A 21,528-nucleotide genomic window follows, 5' to 3' on the forward strand; every position below is an offset into this window, starting at 1 on the left:
TCTTTATTTTTTGCTAAAAAAAGCTCACCAAATGTAAATCTCCAAATAAAAAGAGATATTGAGCTGCAAAAGCCTGTCGCACATTCTAATTTCGACTAGGAAAAAGGGTAAGCGACCTAAAATAAAAGTGAATGTTTATTCAAAAAGCCAAAGGCTATCTCATCAAGGTGAAATATCTAATATCACTCTCACAATGAGAGGTGATTGTCTCAAAAGGGATCAAAAAGATCAAATGTTATGATTGAAAGTGGAGTCAAATGTAAATCTCCAAGATATGTTATCAAGTTTTGTGGGAGGTCATATATACATATTTCTATAATTGAGATAGATCACATGATCTAGTGCTAATTGTGTATGCCTTGGTTGAATTGATCATTGAAGCTTCACATTAGACTAAGGACTATCTCATTGTTGATATCCACACACAACACACAAGTTTATGTTCAATAAATGCCATAATCATTTGTGTGATTGTACTTGATGAAATGTGTTTTCACATGCTCAATCTTTGTTAATTCAAGCACAAAAAGATTTTTAAGTGTTTTAGGTGTTTTTGGAAAGTGTTTTGTTAGAAAAATCTGAAAATTTCAAAAATCCATTTTTGCCCTATTTTGGCGACTCAGTCGCGGGTAAGTCAAGTCGCGAGCCTCAGTCGCGTGCTCACGGGTCGTTTTTGGAGACTTGTTCGCGAGTGGAAGGTCTAGTCGTGAGGGTTACTCAGAGATTTTCGCGGCTCAGCTCGCGACTCTCTCGCGGTTAGACCTTCCAGTCACGAAAAACACTTAGAAAATTTTTTCAAATTTTTGTCTTTGAGTGTTTTGGCGGCTTGAACTAGCGACTTTGTGGCGACTCACTTCAGTCACGAAAAATGCGTGTTTGGCAAAAATAGGGGCAGTTTTTAAATCTTTTTCAGTTTTCCCTCGAACTTTTGTGACTATTCATCTTCTTTCTCAACTGTCTCCTTCCCAAACACTCCGAGTACCCATTTTCAAACTCCATTGGTGCTTCATTTCTTCTCAAAATCATCAAGAAAAGGTATGGGTCTTGTTTTCCTCATCTCATTTTCCCTGCCTCTTGAATGTTTTTTTCTTGTCATTTGGATAGATACTATGTTCGAGTCATTCCTCTCTTTGTTTGATGGGTATGGCTTGTTGTGTTTGTTGTTGATTTCATCCGTTTTCATATTGTTTGGTCACAATGTGCTTTTTCTTTGTTCTGATATTTGCCTGTTATTGATTCTCAAACTCTTTTGTTAAATGGGTTTGGTTTTTTTGTGACTTGTTCCTTTCTCTTGTTTGTGTTGTTGAAGTTGGCTTGCGGCTTTGGATTACTGTGTTTTTATGATATCAATTGGGTGCTCTGTTCCTTCATTTTGAAATTTTCTCCATGTTCATATCTTATGTGGTCTTTTTTATGCTAGCCGTTCTTAATGTTCGAATGATGTCTTTGTGTGCATATCATGGTCATGATAGACTGTCTCATTGACAGTTATTTTTGAATTTGTGTCTATCTATGCTCTATTGCACTATCACCATTTTGTTGCACCTGTTGTATTGTGCACTTTAGTATTGATAGACGTTTGTTTGGGTCTGAACTGTCTTAAGTTTGTAGTTATGTATTAAAATCTCTGGTTTTCTCTCTTATTTGCATCGAATCATGTTGATATTTATCTTGTGTGGTGCTGTTTTTGGTTCTTTGCTGTGGGCCTATTCTCTTGCAGATGTCTCGTCGATCTTCTAAGGGTAAAGACATTGTTGCTAACGATCCAGCAACCCCAGTTGCTAAAAGGACTCGACTTTCATCACAGGCATCTCAAGACTCCAATGAGGAGAGGTTTAAAACCCCGCTTACCTCACACATCTACTCAAACATCTTTGACAAGTCAACTCCTATAGTGGAACGGGTGGTGGAGTTTAACACCTTAGGGACCACTTTTATCCCTCGAATCTTTGAGCCACGAGACTGGGCAAACTTGTTTGGGAACTTTGTCGATCCAATGGATGAACTAGTTAAGGAATGCTTCTCCAATGCAAGTGATCTTGGAGTTGAACTTATTTTCTGGGTTAGAGGAAAGGAATTTGGCGTTTCCCCAAACTCCATCGCCGATGTTCTCGGCATCACTAGACCTCAGAATGTGGATCTAACTCCGTACGATGATCGAACTCTAGAGATTCAAGACATTCTAAAAATCCTAGGATCTAATCATGAAGTATCCAATGCAGGCACATCCATCAGCATCGTAAAGTTTGCACCAGAGCTGACCACGCTAAAGTTGATCATGTTCACTAATCTCTATCCACTGTCCAACACTACATTCATAAATCTTGGGAGAGCTCAATTCCTTTGTGATCTTATTATAAGAGCCCCCATTGATATCTGTGCTCACATCTTTTACACCATGAGAAAGACCGCAGTTTGAACTGCAGCTCGAGGAATGATTCCATTTTGCAGTCTCATCATGAAGCTCATTTTTTGTGAAGGCATTGTTCCTCTTACAGATGGAAAAATGTTGACCCGTCAACGTCCTATTTCCATGTACTCTCTTCAAGCTAGTAGAAGTCACTCCTCTAAAACTCCAAAGAGTGCACACATCTCTCCGGTTACTCCATCTACCCCTGAGTCAGAGACACCTGCACATACCACACCTACTTCGCATGCTATTCCTGAAGTTCCACAAGCTAGCATTCCGTAAGCACAGACTGATCCTCATACTGATAGAGTGGGTAGTTTACTTGAACATATTCAGAAACGAATTGATGAGATTGTGACACTTCTCTACTCCACAAACAACCATGTTCAAATGCGGCTTGAGACTATGGAGAATCAGCTAGACGCTATTCAACGAAAGTTGGACGACAGCCTTTAGCTATTCGTGCCAAAAAGGGGGAGAGCATTCAGTAAGGGGGAGAAAGTTCAAAGGGAAGTGTGCATAGTGATAGGGGGAGTACACACATACTTTTGACATACTTTTGTTTTAAGTCTTATCCTTTAAACTTATAGGTTTATGTTTTTGGTTTTCTAGTGTTTATATGGGTTTGATACGCTATGGTTTTGGTGTATTCTTGTTTCTAACTCATAACTTATAATCTTGGTTTAATCTTTTATATGTAATGTTGATGTTATTCAGGATATATTGTGTTTGTACCCATGTGCTTATGTAAGCTCTTAGGGTTAATGTTTTTATGCATATTATGTAGGCTTTATGGTTTGTACCTTACTTAATGCAGCCTTTTATGCTTTGTTGAAATCAGTACTTTTATCTAAATGTCTTGCATTTTGTTTTAAGTACTGTCACTCTTGTGCCCTTGTAGGATTGTTCCTAGATGCATATACTTAGTGTATTATGCATTGGTTGAGTGTTAGGCATACAAGTATCTTGCTTTGTTCTTGTTAACTTGTATGTTCAAGTGTTCATTCCAAGTGTGAATGAGCACTGTGATCACTACCTTGTGGTGATTACTTGATTGATCAAGCCATGATTTGAATCTTCACTTCATCTTTGCTTGATCACCTTAAGCTTGTTTCATATGCATTTCATGCTTTTCTGCATACAATGATCATGGTATATTGTTGTGTTTCAGGAGTTTCATGTTCTTATAATTCAAGTGCTTCACAGCTTCTAGAGTTAGGTGTGAGTGAGTTTTGCTCAACTGTTCCCAACTCACATGTTAAGTCTAGAGTCTGTTTTAGGGTTTTGTCACGGAATAGCCAAAGGGGGAGATTGTAAGGTTGAATTTAATCAACCATTTTATTGGCTTTATTCCGTGCCAAATTTGCTTGTATTTCAGCATTTAGTAACCTTGTATTTAGGTGGGTTTATTGTAAGGGTAGTGAGTGAGATAGAGTGTTGTTTGCTCAAGAGTGTGCAAGAAAACAGAGACTCGCGGCTTGTTCTTACGGGTGGCTCGCAGCTTCAAGCCGCCAAACGCAGCACACGTGCCAAGCGTGCCAGAAGGTGAACAGTCATGCTAGCTGGAGCACTATAGGACAAAACAGGACAACTGGCCATATGGTTATCTCGCGACTAGATCTCGCGACTCAGTCAAGTCGCAAGGTCAAGCCGCGAGCCACCCCTATTTTGTGAATCCTGATGTTTCACATTCCTCTCTCACTCCAGTATAAATACCCCTTATACCCACAAATGAAAGAGAGCTTCTAGAGAGAATTTTGAGAGAGAAACCCTAAAGAAAAACAAGATTGATTCACCTACAATCTATACATTAGAGTCTCTTCAAATTCCTCAACTCTTTTCCTCTCTATTGTCAAATCCTTGAGAGGTATTTTACCAAAACCTTGTTCTCACCATATTCATCACTGTGAGAGGGCTGTTTGGTTTTCTAGGAAGCAGTTAGGAAGGAACCAATCTACATTGGTTGATGCTACAGTCTAGTAGCGGAATTCGGGAAGCTAGAAAAGAAAAAGGTTCGGCGCAACCTCGTTGGAGCAAGAAGCTTGGAGGGCTTAGGTGCACTGGGTAGATTACGCTTGGAGGGTCTATTGCTGTCCATGTATCCCAACTACATTTTCTAGTGGATTGTTTACTGCTTAGAGGGCGGCGGAGAGGTTTTACGCCGAGGGCTTCGGTTTCCTCTTCGATAACACATCGCGTGTTATCTTTGTGTTTACATCTTCCTTCCCTTTTATCTTTGCCTTTTATTATCTGCTGTGTGTTGTGATTTTCATTTGGCTTAGATAGTTTATCCAATTCTATATTATAGCTTATGTTCATTTTCCGCACACTAGTTGTTTGACATAAAGCTTGAATTGGTTAATTTATAATTTGGGGGTCTAAACGTTCAAGGGTGTTTATACATATATTTGAACTTTCAACAGGGTTATTAAATGTTGAAATACAAGCAAATTTGGCACAGAATAAAGCCAACAAGATGGTTGATTAAATTCAACCTTACAAAAATAAAAACAAATTGGTGTACTTGAGAAGAAAAGAAATTCATCTCACTAGATTGGCCAAATGCCTTGAACAAGTTGGAAAGATTCTTTAGTAGCAATAGAATGAGTCCAAAAACTTGACTAAACCAAAACACTATTCCTAAGCCTATTGGCACTTTCAATATTTTATTTTGACTTGAAAAGAACTGTTTGCTTAGGAGCTTTGAAAATATTGTGATGACAACAACATGTCTTAAACTTTTCACAAAAGAAATGTTTTGTCCACGACATTTCCATAAAAATTATAAGTAGTAGGTTATTATTGGTGTGCAAAAAAGTAATTTCATTAGTGAGTTTAGATTAGAACCAAGAACAATTTACCACCTATGGTTTATTATGAAGGTGTTGTGAAAATTTTTGTAGATGTAACACTTTTTTTGCATAATAACTTTAATTTTAGTTGTGATTGTTCCCAATATGATATTTTATTATTTTATTTTGACCTATAAGAAATTAACACCACAAAAATTTTGAAAAGATTGTGCCAATTTGTTGTGTTATTATTTTATTATTTTGAGAAGCACTGCAAATTGAACAAACCTAAAATAATGTAGCAAAACTACTGTAACTTTATGCATTGAAAGAAAAAAAAAGTGGATGGGGAAACAGTGCAAGTTGAGCATACCAAAAATACTATAGCTTCTGGGCATTTGCTCTTTTTATATATAGATAATGTAATATAAATCAAAAGAAAAAGAAATTGGTGTACTTTAGAAGAATAAAAATCCATCTCACCAGATTGGCCAAATGCCTTGAATAAGTACGAAAGCTTTTTTAGTAGCATTAGAATGAGTCCAAAAACTTGGCTAAACCAAAACACTATTTTTAAGCATATTGGCTCTTTTATATTTTATTTTGACTTGTAAAGGATTGATAGCTCAGTAATATTGTAAATATTGGGATGACAACAAGATGTCTTAAACTTCTCACAAGAGAAAAGTTATGTCGAAGACATTTCCATAACAAATTATAAGTTGTAGGCTGTTATTAGTGGGAAAAAAAATTAATTTTATTAGAAATTTAAATTAGAACCAAAAATAATTTGCCACCTATAGATTGTTATAAAAGTATTGTAAAAAATGTTCTGGATGTAGCACTTTTTTTGCATAATAACTATATTTTTAGTTGTAGTTGGTACCAATATGATATTTTATTAACTTATTTTGACCTATAGGAAATTAACACCTCAAAAATTGTGAAAATATTGTACAAATTTATTCTGTTAATATTTTAATATTTTTTGAAACATTGCAAATTGAACAAACCAAAAAAAATGTAGCAAAACTACTGTAACTTTACACATTTAAAGAAAAAAAAAGTGGTTGGTGAAAAAGTATAAGTTGAACAAACTAGAAATACTGTAACTTCAAGGCATTCGCTCTTTTAGTATATAGATAATATAATATAAAACAAAATAAAAACAAATTGGTGTACTTGAGAAGAAAAAAAATATATCTTGTCAGATTGGCCAAATGCCTTTTACAAGTTCGAAAGATTCTTTAGTAGCATTAGAATGAGTCCAAAAACTTGACCAAACCAAAACACTATTCCTAAGCCTATTGGCACTTTTAATATTTTATTTTGACTTGTAAAGAACTGATTGCTCAAGAGTTTTGAATATATTGTGATGAGAACAACATGTCTTAAACTTTTCACAAAAGAAATGTTATGTCCACGATATTTTCATAACAAATTATAAGTAGTAGGTTATTATTGGTGATCAAAATAGTAATTTCATTAGCAAGTTTAGATTAGAACCGATAACAATTTACCACCTATGGTTTGTTATGAAGGTGTTGTGAAAAATGTTGTGGATGTAGCACTTTTTTTGCATAATAACTTTATTTATTGTTGTAGTTGGTTCCAATATGATATTTTATTATTTTACTATAACCTATAAGATATTAACATCTCAACAACTGTGAAAATATTTTACCAATTTTTTGTGTTAATATTTCATAATTTTATGAAACGTTGCAAATTGAACAAACTAAAAATAATGTACCAAAACTACTATAACTTTATACATTTAAAGAAAAAAAAGTGGTTGGTGAAACAGTATAAGTTGAATAAACCAAAAATATTGTAACTTCAAGGCATTCGCTCTTTTAATATATAGATAATATAATATAATACAAAATAAAAACAAATTGGTGTACTTGAGAAGAAAAAAAATCCATCTCACCAGATTGGCCAAATGCCTTCTACAAGTTCGAAAGATTCTTTAGTAGCATTAGAATGAGTCCAAAACCTTGACTAAACCAAAACACTATTCCTAAGCCTATTCGCACTTTCAATATTTTATTTTGCCTTGTAAAGAACTGATTGCTCAAGAGTTTTGCAAATATTGTGATGACAACAATATGTCTTAAAATTTTCACAAAAGAAATGTCATGTCCCCGACATTTTCATAACAAATTATAAGTAGTAGGTTGTTATTGGTGAGAAAAAAAGTAATTTCATTAGCAAGTTTAGATTAGAACCAATAACAATTTACCACCTTTGGTTTGTTATGAAGGTGTTGTGAAAAATGTTGTGGATTTAGCACATTTTTTGCATAATAACTTTATTTATAGTTGTAGTTGATTCCAATATGATATTTTATTATTTTGTTTTGACCTATAAGAAATTAACATCTCAACAATTGTGAAAATATTGTATCAATTAGTTGTGTTAATATTTTATAATTTTATGAAACGTTGCAATTTGAACAAACCAAAAATAATGTACCAAAACTACTGTAACTTTACACATTTAAAGAAAAAAAAAAGTGGTTGGTGAAAAAGTATAAGTTAAACAAACCAAAAACACTGTAACTTCAAGGCATTCGCTCTTTTAATATATAGATAATATAATATAAAACAAAATAAAAACAAATTGGTGTACTTGAGAAGAAAAAAAATCCATCTCAACAGATTGCCGAAATGCCTTGAATAAGTATGAAAGGTTTTTTAGTAGCGTTAGAATGAATCCAAAAACTTGACTAAACCAACACACTATTCGTATGCCTATTGGCACTTTTAATATATATATATATATATATATATATATTGACTTGTAAAGAACTGATTGCTTAGCAATTTTGAAAATATTGTGACGACAACAACATGTCCTAAAATTTTCACAATAGAAATGTTATGTCCACGATATTTTCATAACAAATTATAAATAGTAAGCTGTTATTAGTAAGAAAAAAAAGTAATTTCATTAGCAAGTTTATATTAGAACCTATAACAATTTACCACCTATGGTTTGTTATGGAGGTGTTGTGAAAAATGTCGTGGATGTTGCTCTTTTTTTACATAATAACTTTATTCTTAGTTGTGATTGTTTCCAATATGATATTTTATTATTTTATTTTGACCTATAAAAAATGAACACCTCAAAAATTGAGAAAATATTGTGCCAATATGTAGTGTTAATATTTTATAATTTTATGAAACGTTGCAAATTGAAGAAACCAAAAATAATGTACCAAAACTACTATAACTTTACACATTTAAAGAAAAAAAAAGTGGTTGGTGAAGGAATATAAGTTGAACAAACCAAAAATACTGTAACTTCAAGGCATTCACTCTTTTAATATATAGATAATATAATATAAAACAAAATAAAAACAAATTGGTTTACTAGAGAGGAAAAAAAAATCCATCTCACCAGATTGGCCAAATGCCTTGTACAAGTTTGAAAGATTCTTTAGTAGCATTAGAATGAGTCCAAAAACTTGACTAAACCAAAACACTATTCCTAAACCTATTGGCACTTTTAATATTTTATTTTGACTTGTAAAGAACTGATTGCTTAAGAGTTTTAAAAATATTGTGATAACAACAAAATGTCTTAAATTTTTCACAAAAGAAATGTTTTGTCCGCGACATTTCCATAACAAATTATAAGTAGTAGGTTGTTATTTGTGGGCAAAAAATAATTTAATTAGTAAGTTTAAATTAGAACTAATAACAATTTACCATCTATGGTTTGTTATAAAAGTGTTGTGGAGAATGTTGTGGATGAAACAATTTTTTTGCACAATACCTTTATTTTTAGTTGTTGTTCCAATATCTGTACTACTTTTTAAGGGGCTTCTTTTATTTGAGATCCTCATTTTTTTGGTTCAAAAAAGCCCCTACTCTCCTATGTTTAATTAGAGACAAAACTAAAGGACAATCCAGTAACAATACAACTCTAACTCCTAGTAAAACATTACCAAAAAATAGGGTAACTTTTCTGTTGATTTTCAAATTACTTTATTCACTTATAAATTAGATTCTCAAAATAAAATTATATATAAAAAATTTAAAACACAGGTTTTTTTTTTTGCTACAAAATAGGACCACTAAACAAAAAGTCTCATCGCACACGTGAAGCGCATATGATGAAGCTAGTGATATTTTATTATTTTATTTTGACCTATAAGAAATTAACACCTCAACTATTATGAAAATATTATGTCAACTTCTTGTGTTAATATTTTTGTGAAACATTGTGAATTGAACAAACCAAAATTAGTGTAGCTAAACTATTGTAACTTTACGCATTCAAAAAAAAAAAAAAAAAAAAAAAAAAACTAGCTAGTGAAATAGTGCAATTTGAACAAACCAAAAATACTATAACTTCAAGCTATTCGCTCTTTTTATATATAGCTAATATAATATAAAACAAACAAAAACAAATTGGTGTACTTGAGAAGAAAAAAAAATCTATCTCACCAAATTGGTCAAATACTTTGAATAAGTATGAAAGCTTTTTTAGTAGCATTAGAATGAGTCCAAGAACTTGACTAAACCAAAACGCTATTCCTAAGCCTATCGGCTCTTTTTATGTGGTTAACAGATATCTTTTGATTAACAGTGCAAGTTGAACAAACAAAAAATGCTGTAACTTCAAGCCATTCGCTTTTTTTATATATAGTTAATATAATATAAAACAAACGAAAACAAATTGGTGTACTTGAGAAGAAAAAAAATCTATCTCACTGAATTGATCAAATGTCTTGAATAAATATGAAAGATTTTTTTAGTAACATTAGATTGAGTCCAGAACTTGGTTAAACCAAAACGCTATTCTTAAACCTATTGGCTCTTTTTATATTGTTAATTGGATTGGCTCCTGTCCATTCAACGCAGTAACAGATATCTTTCTATACTGATAGAGTGAGGAACTTTTCGCAATATTATTGGATTGGCTCCTGTCCATCCAACGCAGTGCAGTAACAGATATCTTTCTATATTGATAGAGTGAGGAATATTGGCTCCTGTCCATTCAACGCAGTAACAGATATCCGCAGAATATTGGCTCCTGTCCATTCAATTGGCTCCTGTCCATTCAACGCAGTAACAGATCTTTCTATATTGATAGAGTGATCAACGCAGTAACAGATATCTTTCTATATTGATAGAGTGAGGAAATATTGGCTCCTGTCACCATTCAACGCAGTAACAGATATCTTTCTATATTGATAGAGTGATTAACGCAGTAACAGATATCTTTCTATATTGATAGAGTGAGGAAATATTGGCTCCTGTCACCAGATATCTTTCTATATTGATAGAGTGAGGAAATATTGGCTCCTGTCACCATTCAACGCAGTAACAGCTATCTTTCTATATTGATAGAGTGATTAACGCAGTAACAGATATCTTTCTATATTGATAGAGTGAGGAATATTGGCTCCTGTCACCATTCAGCGCAGTAACAGCTATCTTTCTATATTGATAGAGTGAGGAATATTGGCTCCTGTCACCATTCAGCGCAGTAACAGCTATCTTTCTATATTGATAGAGTGATTAACGCAGTAACAGATATCTTTCTATATTGATAGAGTGAGGAACTTCACGCAATATTATTGGATTGGCTCCTGTCCATTCAGCGCAGTAACAGATATCTTTCTATATTGATAGAGCACAGATATCTTTCTATATTGATAGAGCTCCTGTCCATTCAACGCAGTATTATTGGATTGGCTCCTGTCCATTCAACGCAGTAACAGATCTTTCGATTGCTCCAACGCAGTAACAGATATCTTTTGATTGATAGAGTGAGGAAAATTGCCCCTGCACTTCACGCAATATTATTGGATTGGCTCCTGTCCATTCAACGCAGTATCATCGATGATAGATGTTTAATCCTGCTCTGCAATTAAAATTGCAAATTAAATTCTACTGCCATTCTGCCAACCCTTGAAGTAGCTACAGAAAATATTTAAATCATTCTCAGAGAACCCATTATTGTGTCTGAACAAGTGGAACTTGGTGGAAGCACAAAATGATGGGTTATCCTATAGCAAGAGCATTACACATAATTTTTTCGTTAGGTATACACGTATGAGTGGAGTCCTATATTAAATAATAATGAGAAAAATAAGTGGTTAATATAATATAATTGAGCACATGCTCGTTAGGTTTAGGTCTTTTCAATTAGATTGTGTGTATCAAAAAAAAAAAAAGTTTAATTAAAATTCCACCCACTACAAAAAAGAAAAAAGAAAAAAAAGACGTCAATAGTATTTTCAGGTTAGAAAAAATATAACTCATTCAAATTCAACCCACTACCCCAAAAAAAACAAAAGTTTCATTAAAATTCCACCCACAGCAAAAAAAAAAAAAAAAAAAAAAAAGTCAATAGTATTTTTTGGTTAGAGAAATTAATCTGTTTCATGGGCATTTATATAATTCATTCAACCCACTTAGTTGCGGCTCCTAGATATATTTTAGGGGATCAGTAAAAGGATACACTTTGGGTAAAAAAAAAAGTGAATTTTGCGGTTTACGTGATTTTTTTTAATACAAAATTGTTCATAGTACATAATAGTAAGAGAATAAAATATGAGAAGTACTATATATACAACATTTTCACAACACTTTTCCAACAAATTTTAGGTTATAAGTTATTATTAATTCTAATTTAAACTCATTATTGAAATTACTTTTTTTCTCATCAGTAACAATCTGCCACTTAGGCTCCGTTTGGGAGGAGGGAATGGAATGGAATAAAAAGAATATTTTTAGAATATTCTTCCCTCCTCTTGTTTGGGAGTTTTAACGAAGGGAATGGAATGTCCATTCCCTCGTTTGGGAGTTTAAGTGGGAGGGAATGGAATGGTTAGGAGGGAATGCTCATTCCTCCATTTTCCCTCAAAACCTCAAATTTTTGTTCCCCTCAAAATTGGGAGGAATGGGAGGGAATGAATTTAGGTTTAATGAATTTTTTGTTAAAATCCCTAAAATACCCCTTTAATATCAACCTTTTTTTTCTCATTCAGCCGTAAGAAAAATAAAGCTATAATTCTTGCACAATATTGTCCGTCCTCTACAAAGTGAAGCTGCTGCCGCTGGTCTTTTTTTTTTTTTTTTTTTTTTTTTGTCTGCTGCAATTTTCAGATATTGCTCAAACCAAGTATGTCTATCTTTTTCTTTTTCTTTTCGGTTGTTTGCTAGTCTTTTTTTTATTTTTATTTTTTTTTATGAACTATTTGCTAGTGATTCATGAGAGTGATATATAGTGCTTTTGTACACCTAAAAACCAAAACAAACTACATTCTGTACAACTAAAAACCTTGAAAGTGAAAAGAAACGAAAACTGCTGTTACCTGTACAGCTAAAAAAAAATTGTATTTAGAAATTCGAAAGTGAGAATTGCTGGAAAACTGCTGTAGAACTGCTGTGAATTTGAAACTGAGAACCGCTAGAGAACTCAAATTTGCTTTTTACTCTGTTTCCTCTTTGATTCTTCTGTTATTTATGAAGCAAGTGGTGTGTTACGTACACTTGCAGTTTTAAGTCAACCATCCAATTAGTTAATAGCTCCAAGGCTTCACCACGTGTATGGTTAAGAGGAAATGTCTACAAAAGCTAGTGTACAAGTTTAGACAAAAGACAGGTGTGTGGTTAAGAAAAAAGCAAGAGTAAAAAAAATTTAAATGAGAAGAAACTAGAAAGTAATGCACTGTTGTAGAAAATCATACACTGAGTTAGCATAGAAATTTATTTTTTTACTATTAATGTTGAACATGAAAATGATTCAGCCTAGGACCGAGTAACATGACTCTGCCCAAATTCAAATCAAGGCATTTCATTGAATATATTCTTAGCCAAAAATAATTCAAACAAATTTATTGCCCACTACTTATTCATGAAATCACAACAGAATTCTTGCAATGCAAATAACAAAACCAATATCAGACCAAGATAGTTCCCTTTTCTATCCATCAATCTATGTTATAATTTATCAACGTCAATTTCCTTTCTGTCTAAACAAAATATATACATAATATATTTTATGCATTTGTTTACAACTTATTAAGATGTTAAAGCTAGTGTACAAGGACAGGTGTGTGGTTAAGAAAAAAATAAGAGTAAAAAAAATTTAAAATGAGAAGAAAATAAAATGAAAAATATTTTAATTAAAATAATAGTAGTTTAGAATTTTAATAAGTTGGAGTAGATTATTTTTAATATAAATTTTTTTATGCCTGAGGCCTACATATTTTTTATGGAAAATCCAATATATAAAGAGATGTTCTTTGGTTGCCCAGATCATGAGTGCAAATGTGTCTTATTGACACTGATGTCTAGGCCTAAAAATTAAAAAAAGTGTGGGACTTTTTGGTCAACCTTAGTTTTGGAATGGATTATGTTATTTTGTTTTGTTTTGACATGACTCATTACCGGAGTTTTTTTTTTTTAAAGATATTTGTTTGTATTGTTAGACAATATTTATTTTGTTGAGAATAAATATGTGATGCATGAATTGCTTTACAATATAGAAATATACATAACTTGTTTTTTAGCTACAATAATTTTTTTTTTCCTTAATGAAATTGGGAGATGGAGATGTATTAAATCATCAAATCCATTGTAAAGCATACCAGCCAAAAAAGATCTAATCTAAAACTAGCAGCCCCTAAAAAAAATTTGCAAATTGAAATAAAGAAATTGTACTATTGTTAATTTTTCATGCCATTATCTTCATCTGTTAAATTATTGATTAGCGTGATACAAATTTATTCACCTTGACAAAACAATATTGTAATTCAATAATCTAACATAGACCCAATTGTGGCTAACTAGTTTCACATCATCCACTAAATACTAAGCATTTCAAAGCAATTATAAGTTCTCATTGATTATTTTTTATGTTCTTTAAAAATGAGAGGTATAATAGTAATGTTATTATAAAATGATTCCATTCCATTCCTTCCAATGTCACTCTCAAACGGTGTTACTTACTTTCCATTCCATTCCATTCCATTCCTTTATTTTATTACATCCAAACAAGATTTTTAAATCACATTCCATTCCATTCCATTCCTTTCCTTTCTCTATTAAATCCATTCCATTCTATTCCATTCCATTTCATTCCTTTAATGATCATTCCATTCCATTCCTTTATAAACTCTCAAACGGACCCTTAAGCTTTATTATAAATGTATTATAAACATAGTGTTTCTCATATAAAATAAATTATAAGTTCATTGCATATTGTTTAGTAATACGATGAAAATAATAATTATTGTTACTAAGATTAATTTTGAAAATCATCTATTGTTTTTAAATACAATCAACATATGAATTGTTGTTGTTAAGTGAGCTCCAAGTGAGATCTAAATACAATAAACTTTTATGTATTAGTTTATTTCAAATTTGTTAAGATCTAAAAGAATTTTTTTTTTTTTTTTAGATTTTAGATAAACAAATTTATACTTTTGTTGTTAGACTTACTATTTTTTCCTCCATATTATAGATCAAATTGGTTTGTTATTGGGGTTTTTTTTGTGCTTAAAAAGACTAAGATATTGTCAAGATGATCATATTAAAATTCATTTCAATTAGGCTTAAAAAAATTTTAGGTCTAGGAGGTTCAAAATTAATTTTAGGAGGGTCAAATAAAAAAAATTAAAGAATTTTATATATATATATATATATATATAGGCCTAAAACCTAGAGCCGCCCATGAACCCACTATATATATATAAAAAAAAATTATTAAAATTCCACCCACTAGAAAAAAAAAAAAAAAAAAGTTTCATTAAAAATCCGGCCACTAACTACAAAAAAGAGTCAATAGTATTTTCGGTTAGAAAAATTAATCTGTTTCATAGACATTTATATAACTCATTAACGAGTTTCTCAAAAAAAAAAAAAAAAAAACATTAAAATTTCACCCACTACGCAAAAAAAAAAAAAAAAAAAAAAAAAAGTCAATAGTATTTCCGGGTTAGAAAAATTAATGTCTGTTTCACGGGCATTTATATATCTATTAAAACCTCCACCCACTACGAAAAAAATGTCATTTTGATTCTTGTGCCTTGAATTTGTCCACTTAATGTCAGGATTCTAGATATAGGAGTACTTTTCTTGTAAGGCTACATATATTGGTTTATATATCAAGGCCAGCTGGTTTGCTTTGTTGAACTATAGACACCCAGAAATGGCTGTGCAAGTGGTAATGCGAATTACTTTCTTACTTCTACTGACCACCTATGAGTTAGCAGAAGCTGCAGCACCTATAGCAAAACCCAATTGTTCTGATAGCTGTGGAGATATTTACATTCCATACCCGTTTGGAAAGACTACCGAATGTTACTTGAATTACTGGTTCAAAATTGTTTGCAATGAAACTGGTGGCTCTCTTAAAGCATTCCTACCCAGCATTGGCATGGAGGTCCTGGAAATCCATCTTACTGATCCGTATAATAATTATTATTTTTGGAATGATCCGGGACTCATTCGACTCAACGTGCCAATTATTTCTTCCAACTGTAAGAGTCTGAGTTCCGGAAATATTGGTGGTGTTGATATCTCAGGTAGTCCTTTTTACTTCTCATCTTATCGAGATAAATTCATTTCGGTTGGTTGCGACAACTTGGCCCTAATGACCAGCATCGATCCTATGGTGGTGGTTGGATGCAAATCGAATTGCACTGATAAAAGCATGATAGAGGACATCAAACTTAAGAACTGCTTAGGCCGCAAGTGCTGCATTACCACAATCCCTTCTGGGATTCAAGTACTTAATGCAAGTTTCAGAAGCATAAAAGAAGAAAATAAAGTCAGTGAAGAATGCAAATATGCCTTCCTTGCAGATGATAAATGGTTGAGTTCAGAAGATATCACTTACAAAGTGCAGTCTTTGGAATACGTTCCTGTGGTGCTGGAGTGGACAGCATCTGAATTTATTACCGTGGATTCAGATGAGCTGAGAAGACGGAACTCAGAAGGGTATCCTACACTTTACGAGACCAAATATTATTATTGCCTTAAAGGATACCAAGGAAATCCTTATCTTCCCACGGGATGTCAAGGTCAGCTACTGCAATTACCAACAAGCTTTCATTTTCTCGCATATTATTTGTCTAGTTTTCACTACTTTTATTTATTTATGTGTAATTATATGAATGAAAACCCTGTAATTTGGGGGAAATTTTTCTTCATTTCATGCTCCTTTGAAAAGTACTTAGCAAATATATTTGTCAAACTCAATTTAGATTTTCTATTATGAGTGTGTTTGGATAGAACTTATTTTGCTGAAACTGAAAACTGAAAATTGAAAACACTGTAGCAAAATAATTTTTAAATGTGTGAATAGTGCTGTGTGACCCATTTTTAATGAAAAAATTGATAAAAAATGAAATTTGTGGGTCCGTGAACAGTGCATATGTACACTGTTCACTGCATAAAGTCAGCATTTGTTGTTACTGTTCAATGAACAGTAACCGCAATACTAAAAAACGCGTGAAAACAAAAAAAAAAAAAAAAAAAAAACAAAAACGCAGCGTAGAAAACGTGGACGTGAATTAAGTTGAATACAAACACACACTATATTTAATGTACGTACTTTGATTACTAAAAATGAAATATTATCATGAAAATGTATATGATATATTTTGTTAAATTTATAAAATATATTTACACAAAATAAAACTCCTTGAACAATACAGAGACGGGAAGTTAATATATATTATATTAGATCTAACCTCATAGCTTGAAAATTTGGACAACCCTTTTTTCCCCTTCTATTAGTTATATAACCCTTGGAATGTTGCTACATGATATACTTCATTATTTGTTAATTATATTTTTGAAAATTTTTGCGTGGTGTTTTAATTTTCCCAGTATTGCATTTGCTCTTCTTTGACTGCTAGTGGATTGTATTACTTTATTTCTTTAAGAGTTAACTCGCATGAACTATTGGTATTTGGTTGTATTAATGTGGAAAAAAAAAATTGGCCGCATGTTAAAAATCACATATGACATTAAGCAATAGAAACTCAGTTACAAAGATAAAGTTTGTGCAAAAATACCAAAGGCAAAGTTTAATAATCCTAGAATTTAAAATTTAATAAATACAAACAAAGAAAATGAATTTTTGACAATCTTTCACTAAAGAACCTATTGAGTATTGCATGAAATACAAATCTGAATAGAAACATAAACCTATAAAAAGATTTCTTATTCATTTTATTAAAAAAAAATGTATATCATGAATATTATAAATATTATTGAATCTAGAAAGATCAAGTCACATATTGCAAATTTAACAAACAAAAATAACCCATAACTTTAATGAAGAAAATTGAAAAAAAGAAGAAAAAGAAAGGAACAATTTAAGATTATCCCTACTAATTACAATCCCAACTATTCTGGTTTAGGAGGTTATGCATGGTACAGTTGGTGCGGTTATCGAACAAATTTGCCACCCCATCATAGGGGTTAGTTACCCCTTTCACTACAAAAAAAGTTTGTTTTTTTAGGGTCAAAACCCTTAAAAAAAAAAAATTATGAAAAACCCTTTAAAAAATTATTTTAAGGCTCAGCATGACTCTTGATGACCTTTGAAACAAATTTCCTCAAAAAAGAAATTTTGACATGTACATGTGCAAGGATTATCAATGGCTGAGATGGATAATAGCTGATTTAGAGGACAGTTGCACCTCCGGAACAAGATACAGGGAACAAAGAATTAAAGGAGGGAAAGAAATAGAAGAGATAGAGAGAGTGAGATAGAGAAGAATGAGAGAATCATTAGTCAATTGCTTGAATGTCCTCAATCATACACATCCTTATATACATGATCTGTTACTTCTACTAATACCTGATTTGTTACTTCTAACTAAATCTCCAGCTCACACTACTCTGCCAGCCATACATTATAACTGCTACTAACCACACCTTAGTCCTATTAACCTAGCCTTACTAACTATAGTCACTTACAAGCCTTATACAACAGTAAAACATACCACAGTATAGTAATATTGAATTACAATGTTTATCATAACCACACTACACTACACAACATAGTAATGATCCTAACAACATGACCCTCAAAACAAGTACTTTATCTTTATTGAGGATCACCAACCCTTGAAAAAGTTAAAAATAATTAATTAAGGGTAAAAAGATTTAAAAGTATTACTTTTGATTAAAAAAGGTTATTTAAGGGTCTCCTAACCCTCAAAATAAGATTTTTTTTATAATAATTAAAAAAAAAAAAGGCAAATCACTATCATGCACATATACTTTAAAGAACCACACAGCAAAAAAATATAGATTATACAAAAACACAATATTTTATAGCTGGGTCCAAATCTCTTTCAATGTGTACTATTACAAAGTCCACATATTTGAAAGAGAGACATTTATTACAATTCTACAATTCAGATGAAGGGAGTCAATACTGTACCGGAGGCTATGCCGGTTTGGCCAGCGGTACGATATATTTCGAATACCGGTCAATACTAGTACACCGTTTCGGGTTTACTACTATTTTTTAATTTTTATATATATATATATATATATATCTATATATCTATATATATATTTATATATGTATGTATGTGTGTGTATATATATTGTAATAAATATAAAAGTTTACCATAAAACATTTCCTCAATTCAGGACTAATTATTCATGGTTTTAGACTTTAGTATCAATTAAAAGGAAAAAAAAAAACACAATATAAAAAATAGAAAACTTAAAAGTTACCATTGCATACTAAGAAAATAAATAATACTAATAAGTTAATGAAAATAAGTTATCATTCTGCCTTAACAAAAATTCAAAAATTACAAAACTTATAAAATAAAACATTTTTTAGTACCGGCCGGCATGCTTGGTACCGGTTGGTATTATCCGAAATTGGCTGGTATGGCCGGTACGGTCGGTATTTAAACTGGTACGAAACGTTGATGTTTCAATATCGATATACATACCGGTATGGTACATACCGGCCGGTACGGCTGATACCGATACGATATTGACTTTCTTGGTTCAAATAAATACTATCTTAAAAAAATCGTATTCCAAAACCAAAAAGTGCCCGTATCTTATGGAGATCCTACCATCCCCTTTCAGTATTCTCCACCACAATCGGATTCCCATATCTACAATAAAAAAACAATCCAAACACTATTAAAAAAAAAATAAAAAATACAATCCAAACACAACCCAATCAGCTCACCATTAAAGAAAACAATAAACGGAAAGGTTTTGTAGCATGCCGGAAAGGTTTTGTAGCATGCAGTAATTAATGCATATTGGGTTATGTGGCAGCAAAAATAAAACATCGTGTATCCATGGTTATACATGTTGCTTTCTTCTTGCTGCCACATAACCCATTATGAAGCAAAACCTTTCCCTACAATAATAGTCTCATACAACAAAGCAAAAAAATAAAAATATACAATTTAAACTCTATAAGTAATAAATTAAATCCCCGTCTCTAATAAACTCCAAAATCTCAATCCTTGTTAAACTCCTAACACAAACACAATATCATTACAGGTTTTTATTTTTATTTTTATTTTTGAGAAATACAAGTTTTTAAGTTGGCCATTGATGTGGTAGAGAAAATCATTTTTTATTATTACGTTTGACACATCAAAATTTTCAATTCAAGAGATAACTACAATGACTAAATTAACACAACATTAAAAGGTTTGAGACCAAATTGACACAATTAAAAGGTTAAGGACCAAATTGACATATGGTGTAAAGTATAAGGATTAACTCTGCAATTTACCCAATTATTTTTCTATAAAAAAATTAATGCCTATGTTTTAATTCAAATTATATCACCCTAATCATTGGAACCATACATTTGGATCCATGGAAATATTTGCAATCATAATAATTTATTTGTTTTAGTAGAATCATAACAATTTGAGAACGGGTATCCACCCATGACCCATGCTATGAAATGTTTAGGAGATTTTTTTTTTTTGAAACCGAAAACATACTTTCATTAAATCAAAGAAGCATCAATGTTTACAAACTCAACAGCAACAGATGGAACCTCTTCCATCCAAAATAAATCAACATTCACCTGTTTGGCATACCTAGCAAGCTCATGTGCTACCTGATTACCAGTTCTTTTAGTGCAGCTCACAGACGACCATTCCAAAGCTCCTACCAGGTGCCGGATGTCTCCAATGACGTGGCCAATGGCTGACTGGTTCTCCGTACCGGAAGCAATCCACCTTGTAGCATTAACACTGTCCCCTTCCACAACAAGCCTCGTGAAACCAGCATCAATAGCGAATTCCAGCGCCTTTCGGCATGCAAGTAGTTCAGCCAAATCACTTCCCTGTACCGCCGGACCTTTAACTGTCATTGCCGCCATAACTTCTCCAGTATAATTCCTGATCACTGCACCGAAGCCAGAACTAGCAGAGTCCTTAAACATTGCAACGTCAAAGTTAAGCTTGTACGCATTATGTGGTGGGGGTATCCAGCGCAGTCCATCAGTCTGTACCGCCTGCCGAGTCACTCCAACTTCCACAGTCGCCTGAAGACTCACCTGTGCTTGCTGAAACTCCTCAAGTAATTCAGATGCACGCCTATTCAAGCAGCCCGGATCAATTAAATTGCCTCCATGCACAACTCTATTCCGCTGGTTCCAAATCAACCATGCCTGCACCAACCACAATTCGACCTCTGTTCTGTCCAGCCGGTCAAGCAAATACTCCAATAAAGCAACAACATCAATCTGACCCGTACTACACTTCTGCAATGCCCTTACACTCCCATACCATACATCCTGTGCTACTGAGCATTCCCATAAAGCATGGATAGCAGATTCTTGGACTAAACCACATAACGAACACACATCATCCGTTAACACCCGTTTCTTCTTGAGGTTCCTTCTAGTATGGAGAATATCATGACACGCCCTCCACCCAAACACCTTAATCTTATTGGGAATCCGAAGCTTCCATATAGCAGCCCACACTGGACTACCACCATTACTTGATGATGTTTCAGCCCGATCCAACTTCCACACCTGAGCTTTGGCAACCTTATAGGCTGACTTCACTGTGAAGATACCATCCTTATTATGCTTCCAAAAAATAGAGTCAGATACTTGCCTTCGACTTAAAGGTATATTGCAAATAGCTTCCCCCTCATCCCGATTGAAGTGAGCCATAATAAAATCTCGGCGCCAAACATGGATATCTTGGTTAATCAACCCTGACACCCACTCTTCCTCTTCTTCATCCCTTACTGACAAAAAGGGCTTATTAGTAGGATACTCAGGAATCCACCTATCCCGATAGACATTAATAGAAAGTCCATCACCCAC

The 21,528-nt window shown here is 32.7% G+C and overlaps 1 protein-coding gene across 8 annotated transcripts in view; it reads left to right on the forward strand.

The window, feature by feature from the left end:
* The window catches only part of LOC126725674 (wall-associated receptor kinase-like 8), a 212,175-nt gene that overhangs the window by 67,188 nt on the left and 123,459 nt on the right, over nucleotides 1-21,528 (forward strand). Inside the window, exon 1 of one of the 8 annotated variants that reach the window (XM_050430503.1) lies at nucleotides 15,237-16,252. The exons of 3 other annotated variants lie outside the window; for them this stretch is intronic. In XM_050430503.1, coding sequence (XP_050286460.1) covers nucleotides 15,379-16,252 — 874 coding nt within the window. In that variant the 5' untranslated portion in view covers nucleotides 15,237-15,378. Of the gene's footprint in view, nucleotides 1-15,236; nucleotides 16,253-21,528 lie in introns of those variants that run through there. 4 more of the 8 variants (XM_050430505.1, XM_050430501.1, XM_050430504.1 and 1 more) reach the window with 4 other exon arrangements.

This window comes from Quercus robur, chromosome 5, assembly GCF_932294415.1.
Source record: "Quercus robur chromosome 5, dhQueRobu3.1, whole genome shotgun sequence".
NCBI classification, from domain to species: Eukaryota; Viridiplantae; Streptophyta; class Magnoliopsida; order Fagales; family Fagaceae; genus Quercus; species Quercus robur.